Source organism: Bombina bombina, chromosome 5, assembly GCF_027579735.1.
Source record: "Bombina bombina isolate aBomBom1 chromosome 5, aBomBom1.pri, whole genome shotgun sequence".
Taxonomy (NCBI): Eukaryota; Metazoa; Chordata; class Amphibia; order Anura; family Bombinatoridae; genus Bombina; species Bombina bombina.
The window spans coordinates 573,986,945-574,012,101 of record NC_069503.1 but is presented as its reverse complement, the minus strand read 5'-3'; the positions used below and the strand labels follow the sequence as shown (position 1 = coordinate 574,012,101).

The 25,157-nt window shown below is 38.3% G+C and overlaps 1 protein-coding gene across 1 annotated transcript in view; it reads right to left on the bottom strand.

Moving 5' to 3' along the window:
• Positions 1-1,412: 1,412 nt before the first annotated feature.
• Positions 1,413-25,157, bottom strand: part of LOC128661561 (inter-alpha-trypsin inhibitor heavy chain H3) — a 173,045-nt gene continuing 149,300 nt past the window's right edge. Inside the window, exons 19-21 of the mRNA XM_053715804.1 lie at positions 19,366-19,538; positions 16,993-17,107; positions 1,413-2,040 (exon numbers count right to left, since the gene is read on the bottom strand). Of these exons, the coding sequence (XP_053571779.1) occupies positions 1,896-2,040; positions 16,993-17,107; positions 19,366-19,538 (433 nt within the window). The 3' untranslated portion in view covers positions 1,413-1,895. The remainder of the gene's footprint in view (positions 2,041-16,992; positions 17,108-19,365; positions 19,539-25,157) is intronic.

The window sequence follows — 25,157 nt, the reverse complement described above, 5'->3', positions numbered from 1 at the left end:
CTCATTCAACCCTATTACTTAGGTTAAAGTTTCTGCCCTTAAATTAACCTCCCACCTCACAACTACTGACCTCCCTCTGTACTACTCTTACTCCCTCAGCACTGGTATATTTCCCTCATCTTTTTAACATGCACTAGTCACACATATCCTCTAAAAACCTTCTCTCGATCCATCCTTACCCCTCACTACCACCCTATGTTGCTACTCCCCCTTCCCTTAAGACTTCTGGAAAGGTTAGAATATACACATCTCTCACATTACCTAACCTAAAACTCCCTCTTTACTCCATTATAATCTGGATTTTGCCCCAACATATACAGAAGGTTACTAATTATCACCTTACAGGAAATTCTAAAGGCAATTTCTCTCTGTTAATCATTCTTGATCTTTCTTTAGCATTTCATATTGTTGACCCCCCTCTTTTGCATTTGTGACACAGCCCTCATATGGTTCCTACCTGTCTAACTGTACCTTTAGTTTATCCTTCACTGGTGCATCCTTTTCCCCTTTTCCTAGGGTTGTAGGGACGCCCCCCAGATGCGATCCAATAATTGAAATCTCGCGATCGTATGCACGATCGCGTAGTTTCAATTTGTCTACATCGGAACAGGTGTTCCGATGTAGACACTTTAACCCTGTCACGAAAGGGTTAATAAAGTGTCATGGGTATTAGTGTAATTTGTATGCTGATGACGCCCACATCTACCTCTCTGCATCTGACCTATCCCCTTTCTTGCTAACTTGTGTCACTAACTGCCTTTCTAGTATTTCATCCTGGGTGTGCTCTTACTAACTTAAGCTAAATCTCTCTAAAACTTATTACCCCCCTTCTTCCCAAATCTTGACCCCCTGATTTTCTATAACTGTTGATAATAACATCATTACCCCAGCCCCTATGCCCAATGCCTTGAGATCTCTCTTGACTAACACCTTTCATTTACGGCTCTCACCCAGTTGTTGGTCCTGTTGTTTCCACCTTAAAAAAAAATCTCCAATATTTTCCGCTTACTTATTTCCTGTCTTGACTATTGCCACTCAATTCTCTCGGGTCTCCCTAGCTGCCTCTATCTCCTTTATAATCCATAAGGAATACCTCTGCAAGGCTCATCTTGCTTACATGTTGCTCCTCATCTGCTTCACCTCTCTGCCAAATTCTTCACTGGCTTCCTCTAGCCTCCAGAATAAAACACAAAATCCTGATCCTAACATTCAAGACTTTCAGGAACACTCTCTCCAGATACTCTGTGCTCTGCTCAAGACCATCGTCTCTCCTCTCTAGTTACCTCCTCACATTCACTTGACATTGTTTAATCATGCACCTGATTATATGACTACAAAATCCCTGACTTTTTCCAAGTGTACCTAGAAAAAATGATGCTAAATATTGATTTGATTTAGATTTTTATTTCTGTTTACTCATGCTGCATTTTTTATTGATAAAAATAAACTTTTAACATTTCTGTATTTGAAAGCAATCTTACTTTACAGCTCTTTTTCAAACCCGCCTATAACTTTTGTATAGTAGTGTATGTCTAATGTATTAGCAATTAAGAGGTGTATTTAAGTTTTTGGAATATGGGAAATTTGATTTATCATTAATATGTACCATGACAGTTTAATGTCTCCTTACACCATTACAATTATGTCACACAGAAGCTTCTTGATATGTTTAATTAGAGACAAATATATTTATTTTCTGGGGTGTAAGAATTTCTGTTATTAAAGACTTTACAGTAATTCAGGTAAGAAATAGGTGATATTATCACCTGCATTTAAACTGTATTATTTACAATTATGGCTCCTATGAAATAGTAAGTGTGAGAAAGAAAAGGAACAAGCAGCTATAGCTTAATTCTATAACTAACATGAATTCTGGTTTACCATAGAAACATATCCTATATTAATTGAATGCTGAATATGCTTGGAACAATGTAGTCTGTGTAATTTCCATCAATCAGACCCTCTCCATTATAGTGAATGAACCAACATGGTACTTTACTGCCGTTCCTGGGATCTTTTCTGTAATCCTTTTGTATACCCCTAAAATACAGTAAATGGAAGGTAAGTGATTGCATTTATCAAATCATGAACCATAATAAGAGTATACAAACTTTAAGCAGAACAAACTTGGAATGTATATAACATTTTCACATTATTTTAAAGCCACTATCCATCTACCTACCTACTCTGGTTTCCCCTGAGGTAAAATGCACCCTTAGTGAGGGATGTCAGACTCAGCTATGCAGCTGGCAAGGAGACAGTATGTGTCAGTCTGTCCCTGAAACAGCATTGCGTATGCAAGTATTGGTGAATGGCATGGCTGGTGTAGAGGCCAGAGTACCCTCTGACCTGTTACAGAGGGTAGGACAGGATGGGACCCTAGGTGTTTCTGTAAACCCACCCTACTGTAATAGCATATGTGAAGAAGAGGGGGGAGATGGGACCTCCCCCTACAACTCTCCCATAATAGTGTGTGCCCTGGATAGAGAATGTGTGAGCCCAGCGTCTACAGTGACTAGTGAACCTGCTACACCTTCAGAGCATACAGGGGTAGGTGTGAACAGTGGACTATCTGGCCTAAGCTTTGCAAGAACTGCTCTTAGTCCCCTAGTGAGTCAAGACCCCCCTCCCTCACCCATTCTATTGATACTATGAGTTAAGGCTGGCTATAAGTGGTTGAATAATCGTAAATTAAAACAAGGGCAGGGCCTTGACAAGACAAAGGAAAGCTGAGTTTTAATTGCATGTAACAAGAAAACTTAGCCAGAACCAGCCTGGGACACAAGCAGCTAACATCTAAGGAGTTCTCCACAAAACCTATTGAAATCTGGATAATAATTATAGGTATTGTGTATTATTTTAACGTCCCATTTTATTTTAAAGAATTGTATCTTTGCACATAAATGTTATTTTGAATGTTTTTAAAATATGGCACTGTTTAACCTGTATTGTTATTTCTTTCATGTAATTAGCAAGAGTCCATGAGCTAGTGACGTATGGGATATACATTCCTACCAGGAGGGGCAAAGTTTCCCAAACCTCAAAATGCCTATAAATACACCCCTCACCACATCCACAATTCAGTTTTACAAACTTTGCCTCCCGTGGAGGTGGTGAAGTAAGTTTGTGCTAGATTCTACGTTGATATGCGCTTCGCAGCAGGCTGGAGCCCGGTTTTCCTCTCAGTGTGCAGTGAATGTCAGAGGGATGTGAAGAGAGTATTGCCTATTTGAATTCAATGGTCTCCTTCTACGGGATCTATTTCATAGGTTCTCTGTTATCGGTCGTAGAGATTCATCTCTTACCTCCCTTTTCAGATCGACGATATACTCTTATGTACCATTACCTCTACTAATTCTCGTTTCAGTACTGGTTTGGCTATCTACTATATGTAGATGAGTGTCCTGGGGTAAGTAAGTCTTATTTTTTGTGACACTCTAAGCTATGGTTGGGCACTTTATTTATAAAGTTCTAAATATATGTCTTTAAACTTATATTTGCCATGATTCAGGATGATCAATATTCCTTATTTCAGACAGTCAGTTTCATTATTTGGGATAATGCATATGAATAATCATTTTTTTCTTACCTTAAAAATTGTTTCTATTGACTTTTTTCCCTGTGGGCTGTTAGGCTCGTGGGGGCTGAAAATGCTTCAATTTATTGCGTCATTCTTGGCGCAGACTTTTTTGGCGCAAAAATTCTGTTTGTCATTTCCGGCGTCAAACTTGACACCGGAAGTTGTTCGTGTTTGCGTAATTTTTTTGACGTTTTGCGCCAAAAATGTCGGCGTCACCGGATGTGGTGTCATTCTTGGCGCCAGAAATTTTTAGGCGCCAATAATGTGGCCGTCTTTTTTGGCGCTAAAAAATGTGGGCGTCATTCTTGTCTCCACCTTTTTTTCACATTATTTCAGTCTCATTCTTCCTTGCTTCTGGTTGCTAGAGGCTTGTTCATTGGCCTTTTTTTCCCATTCCTGAAACTGTCATTTAAGGAATTTGATAAATTTTGCTTTATATGTTGTTTTTTCTTTTACATATTGCAAGATGTCTCACATTGACCCTGGATCAGAATCTACTTCTGGAAAGACGCTGCCTGATGCTGGTTCTACCAAAGTTAAGTGCATTTGTTGTAAACTTGTGGTAACTGTTCCTCCGGCTGTAGTTTGTGATGAATGTCATGATAAGCTTGCTAATGCAGACAGTATTTCCATTAGTAATATACCATTACCTGTTGCTTTTCCTTCAACATCTAATACTCAGGATGTTCCTGTTAATATAAAATAATTTGTTTCTAAATCTATTAGGAAGGCTATGTCTGTTCCTCCTTCCAGTAAACGTAAAAGGTCTTTTAAAACTTCTCATTTTTCAGATGAATTTTTAAATGACCGTCATCATTCTGATTTGTCTGTTTCTGATGAGGATATTTCTGGTTCAGAGGATTCTGTCTCAGATATTGACACTGATAAATCTTCATATTTATTTAAAATGGAATTTATTCGCTCTTTACTTAAAGAAGTTTTAATCGCATTAGAGATGGAGGATTCTAGTTTTCTTGATACTAAATCTACTAAGCGTTTAAATTCGGTTTTTAAACCTCCTATAGTTATTCCAGAAGTTTTTCCTGTCCCTGATGCTATTTCTGAAGTAATTTCTAGGGAATGGAATAATCTGGGTACTTCATTTACTCCTTCTCAAAGGTTTAAGAAATTGTATCCTGTGCCATCTGACAGGTTAGAGTTTTGGGACAAAATCCCTAAAGTTGATGGGGCTATCTCTACTCTTGCTAAACGTACTACTATTCCTACAGCAGATAGTACTTCCGTTAAGGATCCTTTAGATAGGAAGATTGAATCCTTTCTAAGGAAGGCTTATTTATGTTCAGGTAATCTTCTTAGACCTGCTATTTCTTTGGCTGATGTTGCTGCCGCTTCCACTTTTTGATTGGAGGCTTTAGCACAACAAGTATCAGACCATAATGCTCATAGCATTGTTAAACTTCTTCAACATGCTAATAACTTTATTTGTGATGCCATCTTTGATATCATTAGAGTTGATGTCAGGTATACAGGGAGTGCAGAATTATTAGGCAAATGAGTATTTTAACCACATCATCCTCTTTATGCATGTTGTCTTACTCCAAGCTGTATAGGCTCGAAAGCCTACTACCAATTAAGCATATTAGGTGATGTGCATCTCTGTAATGAGAAGGGGTGTGGTCTAATGACATCAACACCCTATATCAAGTGTGCATAATTATTAGGCAACTTCCTTTCCTTTGGCAAAATGGGTCGAAAGAAGGACTTGACAGGCTCAGAAAAGTCAAAAATAGTGAGATATCTTGCAGAGGGATGCAACACTCTTAAAATTGCAAAGCTTCTGAAGCGTGATCATCGAACAATCAAGCGTTTCATTCAAAATAGTCAAAAGTTCTCAAAGTCCAGCACCTGGGATCTAAGGTGTGCAAACACAGGGGCACTGCACAATACCCCCAGTAAATGTAGCAAGAGATAGTAGTCGCACCACCAAGTTCAGTGAATAATTTTCTTTATTGAGCCAAGATCAAAAAATCAGCAACGTTTCGGACACAAGTCCTTAATCTTGCATTCAAAATAGTCAACAGGGTCGCAAGAAGCGTGTGGAAAAACCAAGGCGCAAAATAACTGCCCATGAACTGAGAAAAGTCAAGCGTGCAGCTGCCAAGATGCCAGTTGCCACCAGTTTGGCCATATTTCAGAGCTGCAACATCACTGGAGTGCCCAAAAGCACAAGGTGTGCAATACTCAGAGACATGGCCAAGGTAAGAAAGGCTGAAAGACGACCACCACTGAACAAGACACACAAGCTGAAACGTCAAGACTGGGCCAAGAAATATCTCAAGACTGATTTTTCTAAGGTTTTATGGACTGATGAAATGAGAGTGAGTCTTGATGGGCCAGATGAATGGGCCCGTGGCTGGATTGGTAAAGGGCAGAGAGCTCCAGTCCGACTCAGACGCCAGCAAGGTGGAGGTGGAGTACTGGTTTGGGCTTGTATCATCAAAGATGAGCTTGTGGGGCCTTTTCGGGTTGAGGATGGAGTCAAGCTCAACTCCCAGTCCTACTGCCAGTTTCTGGAAGACACCTTCTTCAAGCAGTGGTACAGGAAGAAGTCTGCATCCTTCAAGAAAAACATGATTTTCATGCAGGACAATGCTCCATCACACGCGTCCAAGTACTCCACAGCGTGGCTGGCAAGAAAGGGTATAAAAGAAGAAAATCTAATGACATGGCCTCCTTGTTCACCTGATCTGAACCCCATTGAGAACCTGTGGTCCATCATCAAATGTGAGATTTACAAGGAGGGAAAACAGTACACCTCTCTGAACAGTGTCTGGGAGGCTGTGGTTGCTGCTGCACGCAATGTTGATGGTGAACAGATCAAAACACTGACAGAATCCATGGATGGCAGGCTTTTGAGTGTCCTTGCAAAGAAAGGTGGCTATATTGGTCACTGATTTGTTTTTGTTTTGTTTTTGAATGTCAGAAATGTATATTTGTGAATGTTGAGATGTTATATTGGTTTCACTGGTAAAAATAAATAATTGAAATGGGTATATATTTGTTTTTTGTTAAGTTGCCTAATAATTAAGCACAGTAATAGTCACCTGCACACACAGATATCCCCCTAAAATAGCTAAAACTAAAAACAAACTAAAAACTACTTCCAAAAATATTCAGCTTTGATATTAATGAGTTTTTTGGGTTCATTGAGAACATGGTTGTTGTTCAATAATAAAATTAATCCTCAAAAATACAACTTGCCTAATAATTCTGCACTCCCTGTATGTCTTTAGCTATTTTAGCTAGAAGAGCTTTATGGCTTAAAACTTGGAATGCAGATATGTCTTCTAAGTCAACTTTGCTTTCTCTTTCTTTCCAAGGTAATAAATTATTTGGTTCCCAGTTGGATTCTATTATTTCAACTGTTACCGGGGGGAAGGGAACTTTTTTGCCTCAGGACAAAAAATCTAAAGGTAAATATAGGGCTGCTAATCGTTTTCGTTCCTTTCGTCAGAATAAGGAACAGAAGCCTGACCCTTCCCCTAAAGGAACGGTTTCTGTTTGGAAACCTTCTCCAATCTGGAATAAATCCAAGCCTTTTAGAAAGTCAAAACCAGCTCCCAAGTCCACATGAAGGTGCGGCCCTCATTCCAGCACAGCTGGTAGGGGGCAGGTTACGATTTTTCAAAGACATTTGGATCAATTCGATTCACAGTCTTTGGATTCAGAGCATTGTTTCACAAGGGTACAGAATAGGTTTCAAGGTAAGGCCGCCTGCGAAGAGATTTTTTCTCTCTCGCATTCCAATAAATCCAGTGAAGGCTCAGGCATTTCTGAAATGTGTTTCAGATCTCGAGTTGGCTGGGGTAATTGTGCCAGTTCCAGTTCTGGAACAGGGTCTGGGGTTTTACTCAAATCTATTCATTGTACCAAAGAAGGAGAATTCCTTCAGACCAGTTCTGGATTTAAAGATATTGAATCGTTATGTAAGGATACCAACATTCAAAATGGTAACTATAAGGACTATTCTGCCTTTTGTTCAGCAAGGGCATTATATGTCCACAATAGATTTACAGGATGCATATCTTCATATTCCGATTCATCCAGATCAATTTCAGTTTCTGAGATTCTCTTTTCTAGACAAGCATTACCAGTTTGTGGCCCTTCCGTTTGGCCTAGCAACAGCTCCAAGGATCTTTTCAAAGGTTCTCAGTGCCCTTCTTTCTGAAATCAGAGAACAGGGTATTGCGGTATTTCCTTATTTGGACGATATCTTGGTACTTGCTCAGTCTTCACATTCTGCAGAATCTCATACAAATCAACTTGTGTCGTTTCTTCAAAGACATGGTTGGCGGATCAATTTACCAAAGAGTTCGTTGATTCCTCAGACAAAGGTAACCTTTTTGGGTTTTCAAATAGATTCAGTGTCCATGACCTTGTCTCTAACAGAAAAGAGACGTCTGAAATTGGTTTCAGCCTGTAAAACCTTCAGTCTCAATCATTCCCTTCGGTAGCTTTATGCATGGAAATTCTAGGTCTCATGACTGCTGCATCGGACGCGATCCCCTTTGCTCATTTTCACATGCGACCTCTTCAGCTTTGTATGCTGAACCAATGGTGCAGGGATTTTACAAAGATATCACAATTAATATCCTTAAATCCCAATGTACGACACTCTCTGACGTGGTGGATAGATCACCATCGTTTAGTTCAAGGGGCTTCTTTTGTTCGTCCAATCTGGACTGTGATCTCAACAGATGCGAGTCTGTCAGGTTGGGGAGCTGTATGGGGATCTCTGACAGCGCAGGGGGTTTGGGAATCTCAGGAGGCGAGATTACCAATCAACATTTTGGAACTCCGTGCGATTTTCAGAGCTCTTCAGTTCTGGCCTCTTCTGAAGAGAGAATCGTTTATTTGTTTTCAGACAGACAATGTCACAACCGTGGCATATGTCAATCATCAGGGTGGGACTCACAGTCCTCAGGCTATGAAAGAAGTATCTCGGATACTTGTATGGGTGGAATCCAGCTCCTGTCTAATCTCTGCGGTTCACATCCCAGGTGTAGACAATTGGGAAGCGGATTATCTCAGTCGCCAGATGTTACATCCAGGCAAATGGTCCCTTCACCCAGAGGTATTTCTTCAGATTGTTCAAATCTGGGGACTTCCAGAAATAGATCTGATGGCCTCTCATCTAAACAAGAAACTTCCCAGGTATCTGTCCAGATCCAGGGATCCTCAGGTGGAGGCAGTGGACGTGTTGTCGCTTCCTTGGAATTATCATCCTGCCTATATCTTTCCGCCTCTAGTTCTTCTTCCAAAAGTGATTTCCAAAATTATAATGGAACGTTCGTTTGTACTGCTGGTGGCTCCAGCATGGCCTCACAGGTTTTGGTATGCGGATCTCATTCGGATGGCCAGTTGCCAACCTTGGACTCTTCCGTTAAGACCAGACCTTCTATCTCAAGGTCCTTTTTTCCATCAGGATCTCAAATCATTAAATTTGAAGGTATGGAAATTGAACGCTTGATTCTTAGTCATAGAGGTTTCTCTGACTCAGTAATTAATACTATGTTACAGGCTCGTAAATCTGTGTCTAGAAGGATTTATTATAGAGTCTGGAAGACTTACATTTCTTGGTGTTCTTCTCATAAATTCTCCTGGCATTCTTTTAGAATTCCTAGAATTTTACAGTTTCTTCAGGATGGTTTGGATAAAGGTTTGTCTGCAAGTTCCTTGAAAGGACAAATCTCTGCTCTTTCTGTTCTTTTTCACAGAAAGATTGCTAATCTTCCTGATATTCATTGTTTTGTACAGGCTTTGGTTCGTATCAAGCCTGTCATTAAGTCAATCTCTCCTCCTTGGAGTCTTAATTTGGTTCTGAGGGCTTTACAAGCCCCTCCGTTTGAACCTATGCATTCTCTGGACATTAAATTACTTTCTTGGAAAGTTCTGTTCCTTTTGGCTATCTCTTCTGCTAGAAGAGTTTCTGAGTTATCTGCTCTTTCTTGTGAATCTCCTTTTCTGATTTTTCATCAGGATAAGGCAGTGTTGCGGACTTTTTTTAAATTTTTGCGTAAGGTTGTGAATTCTAACAACATTAGTAGAGAAATTATTGTTCCTTCTTTGTGTCCTAATCCTACAAATTCAAAGGAGAGATCTTTACATTCTTTGGATGTAGTAAGAGCTTTGAAATATTATGTTGAAGCTACTAAAGATTTTAGAAAGACTTCTATTCTATTTGTTATCTTTTCTGGGTCCAGAAAAGGTCAGAAGGCCTCCGCCATTTCTTTGGCGTCTTGGTTAAAGTCTTTGATTCATCATGCTTATGTAGAGTTGGGTAATTCCCCGCCTCAAAGAATTACGGCTCATTCTACTAGGTCAGTTTCTACTTCCTGGGCGTTTAGGAATGAAGCTTCTGTTGATCAGATTTGCAAAGCAGCAACTTGGTCTTCTTTGCATACTTTTACTAAATTCTACCATTTTGATGTGTTTTCTTCTTCTGAAGCAGTTTTTGGTAGAAAAGTACTTCAGGCAGCTGTTTCAGTTTGATTCTTCTGCTTATAATTTCAGTTTTTTTCATTATTGAGATTAAAACTTTTGTTTTGGGTTGTGGATTATTATTTTTCAGCGGAATTGGCTGTCTTTATTTTATCCCTCCCTCTCTAGTGACTCTTGTGTGGAAATTCCACATCTTGGGTATTTATTATCCCATACGTCACTAGCTCATGGACTCTTGCTAATTACATGAAAGAAAACATAATTTATGTAAGAACTTACCTGATAAATTCATTTCTTTCATATTAGCAAGAGTCCATGAGGCCCACCCTTTTTTTGTGGTGGTTATGATTTTTTTGTATAAAGCACAATTATTCCAATTCCTTGATTTTGATGCTTTCGCTCCTTTCTTATCACCCCACTTCTTGGCTATTCGTTAAACTGAATTGTGGGTGTGGTGAGGGGTGTATTTATAGGCATTTTGAGGTTTGGGAAACTTTGCTCCTCCTGGTAGGAATGTATATCCCATACATCACTAGCTCATGGAATTTATCAGGTAAGTTCTTACATAAATTATGTTTTTTGTTGTTAAACATATAGAAAATCTTATTCTGTCTTTGGGCTCTAATATCTGAATTCACACTCTGAAGAGACAAGGTTTAAGGCACGTTACCTAATTGTTAATTGTGTGATTTATTGGGTTTCTAAGACACCCTTTTCTTTCATGTAATTAGCAAGAGTCCATGAGCTAGTGACGTATGGGATATACATTCCTACCAGGAGGGGCAAAGTTTCCCAAACCTCAAAATGCCTATAAATCCACCCCTCACCACACCCACAAATCAGTTTTACAAACTTTGCCTCCTATGGAGGTGGTGAAGTAAGTTTGTGTTAGATTCTACGTTGATATGCGCTCCGCAGCAGGTTGGAGCCCGGTTTTCTTCTCAGCGTGCAGTGAATGTCAGAGGGATGTGAGGAGAGTATTGCCTATTTGAATTCAATGATCTCCTTCTACGGGGTCTATTTCATAGGTTCTCTGTTATCGGTCATAGAGATTCATCTCTTACCTCCCTTTTCAGATCGACGATATACTCTTATATATACCATTACCTCTACTGATTCTCGTTTCAGTACTGGTTTTGCTTTCTACTACATGTAGATGAGTGTCCTGGGGTAAGTAAGTCTTATTTTCTGTGACACTCTAAGCTATGGTTGGGTTCTCTGTTATCGGTCGTAGAGATTCATCTCTTACCTCCCTTTTCAGATCGACGATATACTCTTATATATACCATTACCTCTACTGATTCTCGTTTCAGTACTGGTTTTGCTTTCTACTACATGTAGATGAGTGTCCTGGGGTAAGTAAGTCTTATTTTCTGTGACACTCTAAGCTATGGTTGGGCACTTTTATATAAAGTTCTAAATATATGTATTCAAACATTTATTTGCCTTGACTCAGGATGTTCAACGTTCCTTATTTCAGACAGTCAGTTTCATATTTGGGATAATGCATATGAATAAATCAATTTTTTTCTTACCTTAAAATTTGACTTTTTTTCCCTGTGGGCTGTTAGGCTCGCAGGGGCTGAAAATGCTTCATTTTATTGCGTCATTTTTGGCGCAGACTTTTTTGGCGCAAAAAACGTTTTATGTTTCCGGGGTCATACGTGTCGCCGGAAGTTGAGTCATTTTTTTGACGTTTTTTTGCGCCATAAGTGTCGGCGTTCCGGATACGGCGTCATTTTTGGCGCCAAAAGCTTTTAGGCGCCAAATAATGTGGGCGTCTTTTTTGGCGCTAAAAGATATGGGCGTCACTATTGTCTCCACATTATATAAGTCTCATTATTTATTGCTTCTGGTTGCTAGAAGCTTGTTCACTGGCATTTTTTCCCATTCCTGAAACTGTCATTTAAGGAATTTGATCAATTTTGCTTTATATGTTGTTTTTTCTATTATATATTGCAAGATGTCCCAGATTGACACTGAGTCAGAAGATACTTCTGGAAAAACGCTGCCTGGTGCTGGATCTACCAAAGTTAAGTGTATCTGCTGTAAACTTGTGGTATCTATTCCTCCAGCTGTTTGTAATGAATGTCATGACAAACTTGTTAATGCAGATAATATTTCCTTTAGTAATGTTACATTACCTGTTGCTGTTCCATCAACATCTAATACTCAGAGTGTTCCTGTTAACATAAGAGATTTTGTTTCTAAATCCATTAAGAAGGCTATCTGTTATTCCTCCTTCTAGTAAACGTAAAAGGTCTTTTAAAACTTCTCATTTTTCAGATGAATTTTTAAATGAACATCATCATTCTGATTCTGATAATGGTTCCTCTGGTTCAGAGGATTCTGTCTCAGAGGTTGATGCTGATAATTCTTCATATTTATTCAAAATGGAATTTATTCGTTCTTTACTTAAAGAGGTCTTAATTGCATTAGAAATAGAGGATTCTGGTCCTCTTGATACTAAATCTAAACGTTTAAATAAGGTTTTTAAATCTCCTGTAGTTATTCCAGAAGTTTTTCCTGTCCCTGATGCTATTTCTGAAGTAATCTCCAGGGAATGGAATAATTTGGGTAATTAATTTACTCCTTCTAAACGTTTTAAGCAATTATATCCTGTGCCATCTGACAGATTAGAATTTTGGGACAAAATCCCTAAAGTTGATGGGGCTGTCTCTACTCTTGCTAAACGTACTACTATTCCTACGGCAGATAGTACTTCCTTTAAGGATCCTTTAGATAGGAAGATTGAATCCTTTCTAAGAAAAGCTTACTTATGTTCAGGTAATCTTCTTAGACCTGCTATATCTTTAGCGGATATTGCTGCAGCTTCAACTTTTTGGTTAGAAGCTTTAGCGCAACAAGTAACAAATCATAATTCTCATAGCATTGTTAATCTTCTTCAACATGCTAATAATTTTATTTGTGATGCTATCTTTGATATCATTAGGGTTGATGTCAGGTATATGTCTCTAGCTATTTTAGCTAGAAGAGCTTTATGGCTTAAAACTTGGAATGCTGATATGTCTTCTAAGTCAACTTTGCTTTCCCTTTCTTTCCAGGGTAATAAATTATTTGGTTCTCAGTTGGATTCTATTATCTCAACTGTTACTGGAGGGAAAGGAACTTTTTTACCACAGGATAAAAAATCTAAAGGTAAATTTAGATCTAATAATCGTTTTCGTTCCTTTCGTCACAATAAGGAACAAAAGCCTGATCCTTCACCCTCAGGAGTGGTATCAGTTTGGAAACCATCTCCAGTCTGGAATAAATCCAAGCCTTTTAGAAAACCAAAGCCAGCTCCCAAGTCCACATGAAGGTGCGGCCCTCGTTCCAGCTCAGCTGGTAGGGGGCAGATTACGATTTTTCAAAGAAATTTGGATCTATTCAATTCACAATCTTTGGATTCAAAACATTGTTTCAGAAGGGTACAGAGTTGGCTCCTGCAAAGAGATTTTTTCTTTCCCGTGTCCCAGTAAATCCAGTGAAGGCTCAAGCATTTCTGAAATGTGTTTCAGATCTAGAGTTGGCTGGAGTAATTATGCCAGTTCCAGTTCTGGAACAGGGGCTGGGGTTTTTATTCAAATCTCTTCATTGTACCAAAGAAGGAGAATTCCTTCAGACCAGTTCTGGATCTAAAAATATTGAATTGTTATGTAAGGATACCAACATTCAAAATGGTAACTATAAGGACTATCCTGCCTTTTGTTCAGCAAGGGCATTATATGTCCACAATAGATTTACAGGATGCATATCTGCATATTCCGATTCATCCAGATCACTATCAGTTTCTGAGATTCTCTTTCCTAGACAAGCATTACCAGTTTGTGGCTCTGCTGTTTGGCCTAGCAACAGTTCCAAGAATTTTTACAAAGGTTCTCGGTGCCCTTCTGTCTGTAATCAGAGAACAGGGTATTGTGGTATTTCCTTATTTGGATGATATCTTGGTACTTGCTCAGTCTTCACATTTAGCAGAATCTCATACGAATCGACTTGTGTTGTTTCTTCAAGATCATGGTTGGATGATCAATTTACCGAAAAGTTCATTGATTCCTCAGACAAGGGTAACCTTTTTAGGTTTCCAGATAGATTCAGCGTCCATGACTCTGTCTCTGACATACAAGAGACGTCTAAAATTGATTTCAGCTTGTCGAAACCTTCAATCACAATCATTCCCTTCGGTAGCCTTATGCATGGGAATTCTAGGTCTTATGACTGCTGCATCGGACGCGATCCCCTTTGCTCATTTGCACATGCGACTTCTTCAGCTCTGTATGCTGAACCAGTGTTGCAGGGATTACACAAAGATATCTCAAGTAATATCTTTAAAACCGATTGTACGACACTCTCTGACGTGGTGGACAGATCACCATTGTTTAGTTCAGGGGGCTTCTTTTGTTCTTCTGACCTGGACTGTAATTTAAACAGATGCAAGTCTGACAGGTTGGGGAGCTGTTTGGGGGTCTCTGACAGCACAAGGAGTTTGGGAATCTCAGGAGGTGAGATTACCAATCAATATTTTTGAACTCCGTGCAATTTTCAGAGCTCTTCAGTCATGGCCTTTTCAGACAGACAATGTCACAACTGTGGCATACATCAATCATCAAGGAGGGACTCACAGTCCTCTGGCTATGAAAGAAGTATCTCGGATACTGGTATGGGCGGAATCCAGCTCCTATCTAGTTTCTGCAGTTCATATCCCAGGTATAGACAATTGGGAAGCGGATTATCTCAGTCACCAAACGTTACATCCGTGCGAATGGTCTCTTCACCCAGAGGTATTTCTTCAGATTGTTCAAATGTGGGGACTTCCAGAAATAGATCTGATGGCTTCTCATCTAAACAAGAAACTTCCCAGGTATCTGTCCAGATCCAGGGATCCTCAAGCGGAAGCAGTGGATGCATTGTCACTTCTTTGGAAGTATCATCCTGCCTATATCTTTCCGCCTCTAGTTCTTCTTCCAAGAGTAATCTCCAAGATTCTGAAGGAATGCTCGTTTGTTCTGCTGGTGGCTCCAGCATGGCCTCACAGGTTTTGGTATGCGGATCTTGTCCGGATGGCCTCTTGCCAACCGTGGACTCTTCCGTTAAGACCAGACCTTCTGTCGCAAGGTCCTTTTTTCCATCAGGATCTCAAATCCTTAAATTTAAAGGTATGGAGATTGAACGCTTGATTCTTAGTCAAAGAGGTTTCTCTGACTCTGTGATTAATACTATGTTACAGGCTTGTAAATCTGTATCTAGGAAGATATATTATAGAGTCTGGAAGACTTACATTTCTTGGTGTCTTTCTCATCATTTTTTCTGGCATTCTTTTAGAATTCCGAGAATTTTACAGTTTCTTCAGGATGGTTTGGATAAAGGTTTGTCTGCAAGTTCCTTGAAAGGACAAATCTCTGCTCTTTCTGTTCTTTTTCACAGAAAGATTGCTAATCTTCCTGATATTCATTGTTTTGTACAAGCTTTGGTTCGTATAAAACCTGTCATTAAGTCAATTTCTCCTCCTTGGAGTTTGAATTTGGTTCTGGGGGCTCTTCAAGCTCCTCCGTTTGAACCTATGCATTCATTGGACATTAAATTACTTTCTTGGAAAGTTTTGTTTCTTTTAGCCATCTCTTCTGCTAGAAGAGTTTCTGAATTATCTGCTCTTTCTTGTGAGTCTCCTTTTCTGATTTTTCATCAGGATAAGGCGGTGTTGCGAACTTCTTTTAAATTTTTACCTAAGGTTGTGAATTCTAACAACATTGGTAGAGAAATTGTAGTTCCTTCATTATGTCCTAATCCTAAGAATTCTAAGGAGAAATCATTGCATTCTTTGGATGTAGTTAGAGCTTTGAAATATTATGTTGAAGCTACTAAGAATTTCCGAAAGACTTCTAGTCTATTTGTTATCTTTTCCGGTTCTAGGAAAGGTCAGAAGGCCTCTGCCATTTCTTTGGCATCTTGGTTAAAATCTTTAATTCATCATGCCTATGTTGAGTCGGGTAAAACTCCGCCTCAAAGGATTTCAGCTCATTCTACTAGGTCAGTTTCTACTTCCTGGGCGTTTAGGAATGAAGCTTCGTTCGATCAGATTTGCAAAGCAGCAACATGGTCTTCTTTGCATACTTTTACTAAATTCTACCATTTTGGTGTGTTTTCTTCTTCTGAAGCAGTTTTTGGTAGAAAAGTACTTCAGGCAGCTGTTTCAGTTTGATTCTTCTGCTTATAATTTCAGTTTTTTTCATTATAAGATTTAAACTTTATTTTGGGTGTGGATTATTTTCAGCGGAATTGGCTGTCTTTATTTTATCCCTCCCTCTCTAGTGACTCTTGCGTGGAAGATCCACATCTTGGGTAGTCATTATCCCATACGTCACTAGCTCATGGACTCTTGCTAATTACATGAAAGAAAACATAATTTATGTAAGAACTTACCTGATAAATTCATTTCTTTCATATTAGCAAGAGTCCATGAGGCCCACCCTTTTTGTGGTGGTTATGATTTTTTTGTATAAAGCACAATTATTCCAATTCCTTACTTTTTTTCTTATCACCCCACTTCTTGGCTATGCGTTAAACTGATTTGTGGGTGTGGTGAGGGGTGTATTTATAGGCATTTTGAGGTTTGGGAAACTTTGCCCCTCCTGGTAGGAATGTATATCTCATACGTCACTAGCTCATGGACTCTTGCTAATATGAAAGAAATGAATTTATCAGGTAAGTTCTTACATAAATTATGTTTTTTTTTAAAGTTTTTGGTGGTGGTAGCGAGTATTAACTGGGGTGGTGTGGACAGGATTTGGGGGTTAATTTGGTGGTCCTTTGTAGAGTTAAAGGTCAAGGGAACCAGAGGTTTAGTGCTATTAACCCCTCATGCCCACACCCTCCCCATTGTGACAGATGAGTGGAAAGGCTTAATCATACAAACTTAATAATGATAGGTCTTTTGTGTACTATTTCTATACCTTGTCACTGTCAGCAGCTTATTTTTTACAATCATTGAAGCATCAGGTTTTGCAGAATCTGATGGGTTTTTTTGAATGTTGAAAACTTCATAGTCAATGCCATGAAAAAATTGTCCTGAAAAAGAAAGGACATTTATTTATACATATTTTGGATTTATGTATTGTACATTATTAATGAGGCAGTAAACACCTTGCAATTTTCTGCATTCTTCAAATAGATATACATTACATACATAAACATATCAGCAGAGTCTGAACAATATAAAAACACATTAATTCATTGTTTGCTATGATTGTTTTTCAGTAGTCAAACTCCACCCACAGTTTCCTTCTTTGGAAGAGTCAGCCTGGACCTGTTGGTGTCAAACAAATCTCAATTGTTTGGCTTTAGCAGAATTAATACAACAGCACACTGCAAACAATGACATATATGTGGCAAGGTTAGGCTGTTGTGAAGCCAGTTATGTGATCTCTCACTTTTCAGGAAACCACAATTTTCATACTTAGTTACATGAATAGGGGTGAAATAAATAATGAAAGTACATTGCAGACGGTTGACTATGCATAATTAAGCATTTTACATTACAATTGTACAGTTTACTGTTCTTTTAATGTAATCAATATCTATGTGATCAAACATAACAATGTGTTCTTGATACAAGGAATGAATGACTGGTTAAAGGTTTGTTTAACTTGTATAAAGATTTTAAGACTGCAAAAACATAGCTCTATTTTGCCCTACAGGCTTCATCCAGGGCTCCTGGATAACAAATGTGACATTCTCACTGCCTATTAAAGGGACACTGAACCCCAAGTTTTTCTTTCACAATTTAGACAGAGCATCCAATTTTAAGCAACTTTCTAATTTACTCCTATTATCATTTTTTCTTCGTTCTCTTGCTATCTTTATTTAAAAAGAAGGCATCTAAGCTTTTTTTGGGTTCAGCACATTTTTATTGGTGGATGAATTTATCCACCAATCAGCAAGGACAACCCAGGTTGTTAACCAAAAATGGTCCGGCATCTAAACTTAGATTCTTGCATTTTAAATAAAGATACCAAGAGAATGAAGAAAATTTGATAATAGGAGTAAATTAGAAAGTTGCTTAAAATGTCATGCTCTATCTGAATCAAGAAAGAAAAAAAATTTGGTTCAGTGTCCATTTAATATCACTAAGGTTATCATTGCTTCAATAATTAATAAGGATTACATGTTTTGTTGTTGGGCTTTGAGGGCTTGTCAGGTAGCAAAGACAATTCTAATAATAAAATTATCTTTTTGATGGAAGAGTCAATTGATATTTGAAAATAATAGTATGATAAATTAACAACTTTGCAATACTGACATTATTTTGCTCTAATTAAGATTTCTTATTCAGAAACTTCCCTGGTCTGTTAAGAATGTTCCAATCCAGCTCAGATAATATTTATATATTCTGCACATATTTATCCACCCACACATCAAATTAAAGTTTATTTTTTAGTTGCTGCTTGAGGGGTTCAGAGTTGCGGGAGTCAAATAGAGTTGTGGTTAGGTATTTGCATTTAATTGCAATTGGGGGTTGGTAGATAAATGATTTCATATTGGTAATGGTCACATTTGAATTGTTAAGTATTTCCCATAAGCAGGAGATGTTTTAGTGCTAACAGAAATAAAGGAAGAAGAATAGAAAATACAACATATGCTAAAAAGCAGAAGTATGTCAGATCAGTGTTTCTTAACCTATCTTGTACCAAGTACCGGTAAAAAACATTTTTTCTTAGTTTTCCTAAGCATAACACATATTTTTACTTTAAAAATTCTGATATGATTAATAAAATGTGAGCGATTGTATCCGACAGGTTTATGGAATTTCTTTATTTCATACTTTGTATATGTGTTTTTTTCACCGGTGTATATGGACATCCTGAAAAAAGTTTCCAAATGGTTGAAAAAAAATATATAAATATGAACTGACAAATAATAATGCTAATTTAGACAAATGCTAATATATATATAGTTAGATTTAAAGGGACAAATGTCTGAGAGGGGCTCCTTTTGCTCCGTACTCCGAATGTCCACAGGAATTTCAATGATTTTTGACCAATTTTACATTTAATATTTATGTATAATACCCTTTAACTCACACTATCTGTTATATTTTTATATTACACTTTAAATGGCATTTTTAACTATAGTTTTTTTTTGTGGCAAATCTCACCGTGACAGTTATGTGGCACACACTACATGACACACTACAAGGGATATACATAATATTTATCTAATAGGTGCTGCAAGTATCTCCAGGGGTTTATATCACACAAGAGAAATAATACTAGCAGGTAAACTGAGAAGCATTTGCTAAGTAAAATACGGCTTATACATTTGCTTACCCAGTAGTCCATGTGCTTTCTGTGAAAACATATGGTTGTCCAAGGTATAAAATCCCAAGAAATCCTTGTGCAGAGGATGATTTATCCAAACCTTATGTAGAATAATTAAAAATTTTCCTCCTTCTCCCATAGAAATTAGCATGTTCTTTTTCTTGTTGATCAACACATTTAGGCTAAAACAGTCACATAGAAAATAAAGAAATGGTTGTTAATGCACATTATCAATTCTCTTAGTAGAGTTCTAAAATATTTAATGTCTTTTTAGGTTTACATCATTATAGACATTTTTATATGGGGGCTCTATTTGACCAAGATTACAAGTTGTGCGCTACACCCTGTGCGTAAATAATGCTAAATTTTTGCGCTACAGCACTTTCCATAGCGCCCGTATTACAAGTTACTGAAAAACCTTATTTTAATGTGCGGTATGGTGCGATAAGCTCCATTCCGCACAAACCCCAAGGCCTGACTTGATGTGCTTGTGCACGTTTTCCCCCATAGACATCAATGGAGAGAAAGTGTTAGGTTTTAACGCAATCACAGTTGTTAGCCCCCTAGTTTAAATACTCCTAATCCACCGCCCCCTGACATCACCACACTAATTAAAGGTATTAACCCCTAAACCGCAACCATCTGACATCGCCGACACTAAATAAACATATTAATCCCTAAACCGCCGCCCCCGACATCGCCAACACTAAATAAACATATTAACCCCTAAACCGCCGGCCCCCCACATCGCTACTACAATAAAGTTATTAACCCCTAATTCACCGGTCCCCCCACATCGCTACTAATATAATAAAGTTATTGACTCCTAAACCTCCACCCCCCACATTGCTAATACTAAACTAAACATATTAACCCCTAAACGGCCGCCCCCCCACATCGCTAATACTAAGCTAAACCGCCGACCCCCACATTGCATATCACTAAATTAAACTATTAATCCCTAAACCTAACACCCCCTAACTTTAAATTAAAATTACAATATAACTATCATAAAATAAACTTACATGTGAAACCCCCCCCAACTAAGATTAAACTATAAATAATCCAACCAGAAAGAAAGAGCAATGAGCAGCAACGATGAAGTAAGATAAAACGTAGCTTTTATTAATACATAGGCTTTAAAAGTTCATGGAGGTGCAAAGATACAAGTGAAATATGACAGTATACGCGTTTCGGCGTTGTGCCGTAATCACTACTGCTAAGGAACACTCAGTGAGCTTGATTTAAAAAGGGTGTGTGAACCCCCTATTGGTTAAAACATATTCAAATGAGGATACTCCTTCATGACATCACACAATTGTATCTAATGAGACACTGAACCTGTCAGGATAATTGTCTAACACAACAAACAATGATAAGATCGGCCCTGGGTCCTAGAGCTCGTATATTATTGTATTACATGTATATATATACACTGATCCTGTTGCAATGGTTAAAATACATTTTTGAACAAAGTATAAATAGCAAGATGAGCACGATATAACAAAGTGCTCTTATGGAAAAAATGTGTATGTAACAAAATGAGCAAAAAAGGCATCAATCCTACATAATCATAATCCAACAAGATATGAAGATAAAAATAGAAATAGAACATGGCGACAGACAAAGATTATTTGTATATCTATATTAAGCGACACTTGTCTGTTGTATACACAATAAATTGGTGTTCTACAGTACTTTAGCTTAGTGTAATAGAACAAAAACCTATTTATATATATAAAAGGTGAAAGTAACACCTAAATATGTGTATACTAATGCCACTAAAAGGAAAATACTACGCAGACAGCAAACTTAGTTGAAAACTGTATAGGATGTCCCTGAATTGGATGGATTATTCCCAATAATTGATTAAATCGTACTCAGCATTAAGGCCAAGTGGTAGTTTGGTGGAAAGTTTAAAAATCCAAAGCATCTCGCGCTTTTCAAGGAGCTTTTGTCTATCCCCCCCCCCCTTTTAGGAGTTGGTATATGATCTATGGCTTGCCACTTGAAAGAGGCATCATCTTTGTTGTGTTTAGTACAGAAGTGTTGGACTATAGGTGAGGATGATTTCCCCACTCTAATGGTGGACAAATGTTCCCTGATACGAGACCTTATGTCCCGTGTCGTGAGCCCTACGTACTGAACCTTGCACAAAGTGCAGGTTATGAGATATATTACAAAATGGGATGTACAGTTTAAACAAAAGTTTATCTCATATGTGCGTTGTGTTACGCAGGACGTGAATGTGTCAGATGTAATTATATAGTCGCAGGGTTTACACCTACTGTTCCCACATTTGAACATACCCTTGTGGGTGAGCCATGAGCTCACTGTTGCCCGAGGGTGGCTCAAAACAGTAGGTGATAAGTAATTACCAAGAGTTTTGTTCCTGCGATAAGAACACCTCATCCCTTCAGCCACACAATTGGTCAGTTTATCGTCTGCTACAAGGAGTCTGAAATGTTTTTTAACAATACTACATATTTCGTTGTAGTCGTTACTGTAATCAGTCACAAACGTTACTTTGTTAGTATTGGGTGTAGTTCTTTTGTTATTTACTGTTCTTTTCTCATGTAACATTGGTATTCGATCCATTCCCTGTACCTCCCTAGCTGCCCTATTAATGACTTGTTTCGGGTACCCCCTATCTTTCAAGCGATCTGCAAGATCCATTTGATGTTCCATATACACTCTTTCTGTCGAGCAATTTCTCTTTGCTCTTATCATCTGGCCCTTGGCTATGGAGTATAAAACACTCTTGGGGTGACAGCTTTTAGCATGTAGAACTGCATTGCCTGAAATAGGCTTTCTATAAATGCATGTCTCAATTTTACCTGTAGTTTTACCAAAAAGAGTTATATCCAAAAAATTGATGGTATCCCTGTGTGTTTCGTGGGTGAATTTTAGATTTAGATCATTTTCATTAATGTAAGCCAAAAATTGTATCAAATCTCCTGCATTGCCTTGCCAGATTAACAACAGGTCGTCAATAAAGCGACCGTAGTATGCAATGCTCTGTCTGAAGGGGTTTCCCTCTCCATAGATGTGGGACAGCTCCCACCAACCCATGTATAGGTTGGCGTAAGAGGGTGCGAATTTCGCACCCATGGCTGTCCCACATCTCTGGAGATAGAAAACCCCCTCAAACTCAAAATAGTTATGGCTCAAAAGAAATGCTGTGACCTCAATCACATATCTTTTGAAATCAGAATCTAAATTGGAATAATGTGTCAACATGTAATCCATAGCCTCAAGGTCAGATTTATGGGGTATTGAAGAATATAAAGCAGTAACATCAATAGTTAACCAATTGCTCAGTGAGTCCCAAGTCAGGCCTTCCATAACCCTCAGAACATGTTTAGTGTCCTGTAAATAGCTCGGTAGAGCTTTAACCAAAGGGCACAGAATGGCATCAAGCCACTCTGAAAGGTGTTCAAAAAGGGATCCGATCCCACTGACTATGGGACGGCCAGTGACGTTTTCCAGGGACTTATGCACCTTCGGGAGATGATGGAATTCAGGAGTAACCGGAAACTCGACGTATAAGTAATCAAAGGTATTTCTATCCAAAAAACCTTTTTCCAAACCATCATCCAGAAGGTGCATAAGTTCTACCTGAAAACGTTTCGTGGGATTGGTGCTAAGAAGTGTGTACTGAATGGGATCGTTCAATTGACGCAAAGCCTCATTTATATAGTCCACAGTATCCATGACCACAACAGAGCCCCCCTTATCAGCATTACGTATCACAATTTGATCATTATCCTTTAACTCATCTAGGGCTATTCTCTCTGATCGTGATAAATTATCAGGAGATTTTTTGCCATGAAGAGCAAGGTCCCTGAGGTCCTTCTCTACCCTATTATAGAATTTTTCTACAAGGGGGCCTCTGCTGTGGACAGGATAAAACATAGAGGGTTTTTTGTAGCCAATAAATTTGTTAATATGTTCTGTGCTCATGTCAGCTGTACTCTCCCTGTCCATAGAATCCAAGGTAATTATATCACAAGTTTCAGAAAACGTGAGATCACTATTTAGGTTTACCCTTATGATTTTGGAACCAGTGGAGTCAGCTGAAGTGGGAAAAAAGTCTTGCTCTGTGTCAGAGAAATGTTTTTTCAATGTTATATTGCGGACAAAACGATTAATGTCCAACATCATCTTGAATAAGTCAAATCTAGCAAGTGGTACAAAGCCTAATCCTAGACTTAAAAGTTTGACTTGTGAATCACTCAAGACAATGCTGGATAAATTAATCACACTGAAGGTGCATATTTGTTGTTGGTTCCTTTCAGGGCCCTTGAGGGGTAACGATTTTGGGTTTTCTGTGTGTTCCCTCCCCCCTTTGGGGTTCATGGGGGCTTTGGGAAAAACCTGATCCATTAATGTGTTACTCGTGTGGGGCATTTGTGCCTGTTGTAAATCTGTTGGATTGTGGGCTGGTGTGGTTTGAATGTTTGTGTTGCTGGTATTTTTAGATTTAACAGGCTGTCCCGTACTAATATATGGTGTCTGTGCTTTCTGTGTGATAGTGTTTTTTAGAATACCAGGTCTAATTTCACTAGATGGTTCATTGTCTGTGATGTATTTATCATCCCCAGACTCCACATCACTATCTGAGAAAGTAACACGTTGGCTGCTGTTAGATCTATGATTCCTATTGCGTGACCTGCCCCTACTCCTGTTTCTGTTATGCTGTCTGCGAGTATGAAACCTCTGTGTCCTATTCCACACATGTATGGTATCAGTGTCATAATCTGCCTGATCACGTAGGTATTTAACATGCTTAGTATTCATAACCGAGGTTTTAATATTGGCCATAGACTTCCTCAATTTCTCATCAAACCTAGGGTAATCAATTTCATGTTTGCGTGTATTAAGCTCAACCTGGATGGTATTAATGTTTTCTCTCAAATCATTCAACAATTTGTTTTTGTATGCCATCAACAAAATCATTAATCTTACAGAACATTCATTAAGTATAGTGTTCCAATTATCTATGAACTCAGTGTCATCGGTTTCAAAAGTGGGATATTTAGAGATTCTAAGACCTCTGGGTATCATTTTCATTTCTAAATATTTCCCCAGTGTCCATATATCCCACTGTAATCTGGTCTCTTTGGTACACAGTTTATCCATTTCTTGGAACAAGTCTGTAAGTGCAAGGTCAGATTTATTCGTTGAAAATATCTTAGCAAGTTCTGTTGGAAGTTCATCCCTAGGACCAACGGGTATCAGTGAATAGAATTGTTGTTGTGTCTCCTCCATAATAAAACAACTTCCAATAAATCTTCTAAACTCAAACCCGCAGTGCCGCCCAACAGCACTATATGAAAAATAAATTAACCAAATAGCAGGATGAGCAAGAGATTAATGTGGCATAGAAATCACTCAGTGTGGTAAATAGTGAGTATTAATTCAATGGAAAACAACCAATGCAGAAAGCAAGTAAAAAAGTTCCAGATTAGATCGGAAACTGCTCTTTCATGTAGATACTAATTGCTGTTGCCATCGAATGTCCACGATGGCAATGGGGAAAACAAATCCCTTGTGCAATTAAAGAAAACAGTACTTGCCAAACAATATCTGTAATTATAAGCCGGCTCAGTGCACTCACCGATCTGTCCTCTCGAAGTCCAGGCTCCGTTACAGATGCTGTCACTCGAACGCCTAACATAACTATTTTAATAAAATAAAATAAACTACAAATAAAAAAATCCTAAATTACATGATTAAAAAAACCTAACACTACGAAAATTTTTTAACAAATTTAAAAAAACCTAACACTACGAAAAAAT